The sequence below is a fragment of the Gossypium arboreum genome, chromosome 6 (assembly GCF_025698485.1).
Source record: "Gossypium arboreum isolate Shixiya-1 chromosome 6, ASM2569848v2, whole genome shotgun sequence".
Classification (NCBI taxonomy): domain Eukaryota; kingdom Viridiplantae; phylum Streptophyta; class Magnoliopsida; order Malvales; family Malvaceae; genus Gossypium; species Gossypium arboreum.
Genome location: NC_069075.1, coordinates 123,789,902 through 123,793,917, shown reverse-complemented (window position 1 = coordinate 123,793,917; position 4,016 = coordinate 123,789,902). Strand labels below are relative to the sequence as shown.

Genomic DNA, 4,016 nt, shown 5'->3' with positions numbered 1-4,016 from the left:
TGTTTGTTATGCTACAAAAATATTGCCAAGATTAGATGAAATTTATGTTAAAAAATAGGTTATAAATTATGCTTAACAAATTAATATTAAATAAGAAAAAATTTAAAACCTAAAAAAAAGAAATTCATTATTTTAAATTAATAAAATAAATAAATAAAACTGAAAGTAATTGAGCTTATAAAATAAAAAATTCATATAATCTATTACATGTCACCATACATTGATTATTTTGTCACCTCATAAAAATAACATTGTTAATATATTGGAGTAAATTGTAAAACGTTTGGCAAGTACCAAATTGGAAAAAAAAAGAGATTAGGTACCAAATTAGAAAAAGAGTCAAGTTCAGGTATCAAATTAGACTCCCAAAAAGATTAACTACTAACGTAAAAGTGAAGTTTAAGTACAAAATTAAGAAAAATTATCCAGTTTTATTACCAATTTTGACCAAAAAGAATTTAGATACCAAATTAATAAAAAAGTCAAATTCAAATACTAAAAATATCATATTTTAAAAAAAAAATACTATTTATTGGAAAAGTGGTTAATAAATTACTAGTTCTCAATAGGTAAAAGCGGGTAACTTTCACTGAACATGACTCCACTCCCAACTCACTGCAGCTGTATTTATAAAAACACCCCACATCACCTCAAACGCCAACTTAGAATTCAGCTAAAAATAATCAGCATTTTGTGTCCAATCACAACGACAAAACTCCGTGGATTGAGCAATAATCGCCATGGCAACTTCCGTGAAGAACAACTCACTACCTCCTTCTTTGATCTCGAATCTCAATCAAGTTCTTTTATCACGACAACAACACACCATTGATCATCAATCCACCAACTCCTCTTCATTACCTTCCCATTCACGCAATGTCGACGAGCCAGGTTGTTCTAAACCACTGCTTCTCATCACCAATTGCGAAGGAATCGATTCACCAGGACTCATTTTCCTCGTTCAAGCTCTGCTCTCTGACGCTCGCTTCACTCTCCATGTCTGCGCTCCTCAATCGTCAGTCTCTATTTCAACTCAAATTGTCTTTTCAACTGAAGTTGCCAAAAGAAATTGCAATGTAGTTTATGTGTAAAGAATTTGTCAGTTTTGAATCAGATCAGAGTGAATCTTAGAAGAGTTTTTCTTTTTTTATTTTGAATTTTGAATTTTCAGGGACAAATCGGTTGCCGGTCATTCCCTGACGGTGCGAGAGACGGTTGCAGTATGTTCGGTTGAAATGAGCGGTGCCACTGGTTTTGAAGTTTCAGGTATAAAAGAAGAAGAAGAAAAAAAAAGTAAATTCTACAGCTGTTAATAACGAAAGAGTAAATTCACATCTCGTGACTGGCACACATTTTCTTTATAATGTTTCAACATCAATTCTCTTCGCGTTAGTATTATGGCTTATGGCGTTTAGTGAGATGTTTTGGATTTCTCTCAGTAGAGTTTTACTAAAGATGAAACATATTCTCAATGTTTATCTTCAGGAACTCCTGTGGACTGTGTCTCCTTAGCTCTGTCTGGAGCATTGTTTTCATGGTCAAAGCCTGTTTTGGTATGCACTTCTACATCTAATTGTTGATTCTAGAATTGAGATTGTCCAATGCAGGTCTTAATGCTGTATTTTATTTGTAAAAAAAAATGTAGGTGATTAGTGGAATTAACAGAGGATCAAGCTATGGTCGCAACATGTAAGTAATTTGTTATCTTCATATCCTATATTTTATGCCCTGTCTTTCCTTTATTTTGGTTACATTTGACTGCCATTGTCTCAAAGCTAATTTTTTTTCTTTTCAATGTACATCATTTATTACCATTAGGTTCTACTCAGGAGCTGTTGCTGCAGCTAGAGAGGCACTAATTTGTGGTGTGCCATCACTTTGTTTATCATTCAACTGGTAAAACATTATTTTCTTTCTAAACACGTTCCACTCTTTTTGTGGATCTACAATGAATTTATGTTTGTATTAATTTTAGGAAGAAAGATGTTAGCAGTGAAAGTGATTTGAAAAATGCAGCCGATCTTTGTTTGCCTTTAATATCAGCGGCTGTAAGAGATATTGAGAGGGGAAAGTTCCCAGAAAGTTGCTTTCTGAATATAGAAATCCCATCTTCTCCCCTAGCAAACAAGGTAAGCCTTTACAAAAATATATAGTTGCTCTAGTTCTCATGCTGATAATTCAAGAGAAACAGTACCGGAAGAGTTGATGCTTGAAAATATGCGGAGAATGTTCAAACTTCAAACCCCTAATCATTATTGCTATAGCAAATTTGATATGTTAAATAGATGAGTGCAATCTGATTAATACGGTGATAGATTAGGCATCTATAGATGGGTGCAAATCAAACAGAATTGTATATAACATAAGCAGTAATTTGATTTAATAGAAATTAGATCCGGTCTGAAATCTACTAATTTCTTTTTCCACATGATAATCCAGTTCATAATTCATATATTTATTGGCACTGAGTGTGTGTTACAGGGATTCAAACTGACCAGGCAGAGCTTATGGAGGTCACCTTTAAGCTGGAAAGCTGTATCAGCAAATAGGCACCCTGCTGCAGGCCAATACCTGTCGAATCAGCAAAGTCTTGGTATTAAACTTGCACAACTCAGCCGGGATGCCTCCGCTGCCGTAAGTACCAGTCACACACACAAAAACGTCTCCAGGTTTTAATTCAAAGGCGACCTTGCTTTAGCATTAGTACTTAAATGACCCATTTTTTGGCTTTAACAGGGTGCAGCGAGGCGCTTGAACTCGCATAGGAAGAATGTTGAGATTGAATCTGTTGGTATTGCTGGGAAATTTAATGGCCAACAAACAGTTAAAAAATACTTTCGCTTAGAGGTAAGAAAAAAATAACTTACTACTACTGCAAGCAAGTATTTGTTGTTGAAGCAGATTTTGGCAGTATATTCATTTCATTTTCTAAATCACAAAGTTTATGCATTCATGTGTAAGCAGTTATTGGAGAAGGAGACAGAAAAGGCAGATGATAATTTAGATTTTAAAGCAGTAGAAGACGGATATGTGAGTTGGAATTTGTCCTTTATAACTCTTGATAAATCTTTTCTCTTATAAATTGATTATTTGGTTTTATATTTCTTGGATGGCTCATGGCAGGTTGCTGTAACTCCTTTATCTTTATCTTCAACCGATCAATCCAAGATTGAAACTGAGGTTTCAAGCTGGATCTCTGCTGCACTTGGCAAGGAAAAATGGAACTAGGTTTCCTCTGTGCCCATTTTCTTCCTGCTACTTATTTTGTGGATTCCATTTCCTTTTGTTCTTTTTAAATGAAATGTCTCTTTGTATCAGATTAGTATGGTCACACCAACCCCAAACGAGAGTGATGTTTGAATTTGTGAATTATAGTAATTTACCTCCCAAAAGGAGTGGGTTAACTATGATTTGAGCTCTAAGTTTGTATATCTTGGCGTATTGTCTGGTGCTAAAAGTTACTTGGCAGCAAATGGCAACCCACATTTATTAAATGTGATTAACCATGAAAAACAACTTACTGGATGGCAACTAGCAACCATAAATGTTAAACGGGACGTATCTATAATTGCTTCATTTGAAGACGGTTAAATGTTCTCACCAAAAAAAAAAAAAAAGACAGTTAAATGTGTATGGAGTTGTATCTTGATTAAAAAGGAAGAAAGAAAGAAAAGGTAATTAAATATAATAAAAAGAAGAAAGGAAGATAAATTATAGGGTAAAAGAATCTATTAATCAGGTATTCACCTTATGAAGAATTGAGAAAAATTGGTTTTCAATCAGAATTGTAGCAATAGAAATATGGTAAAAACAAAGTATGTTACTTTTGTATTGTTACTGTATGTTTAAGTAAATTTTTTATATAAATTTAGCGTATTAATAATTTATTTTATTTGTCATTAATCTCTTGATTTAATAATAAGATATTAAGTTATAAGACATAAAACTTAAATTCAATTCCAAGCAATCTATTCCGCATTTCTTACCCTCAATTATAAAACATAATTTAATTTATA

General features: G+C 33.2%; 1 protein-coding gene across 1 annotated transcript; it reads left to right on the top strand.

The window, feature by feature from the left end:
* Positions 1-581: 581 nt before the first annotated feature.
* Positions 582-3,429, top strand: LOC108485433 (uncharacterized). The gene is made up of 10 exons (XM_017789267.2): positions 582-1,015; positions 1,172-1,266; positions 1,486-1,553; positions 1,646-1,689; positions 1,819-1,896; positions 1,976-2,129; positions 2,482-2,634; positions 2,737-2,847; positions 2,965-3,030; positions 3,124-3,429. Exons 1-10 carry the CDS (start codon positions 741-743, stop codon positions 3,226-3,228), a joined length of 1,149 nt encoding a protein of 382 aa, XP_017644756.1. The 5' UTR covers positions 582-740; the 3' UTR covers positions 3,229-3,429.
* The last annotated feature ends 587 nt before the right edge of the window (positions 3,430-4,016 follow it).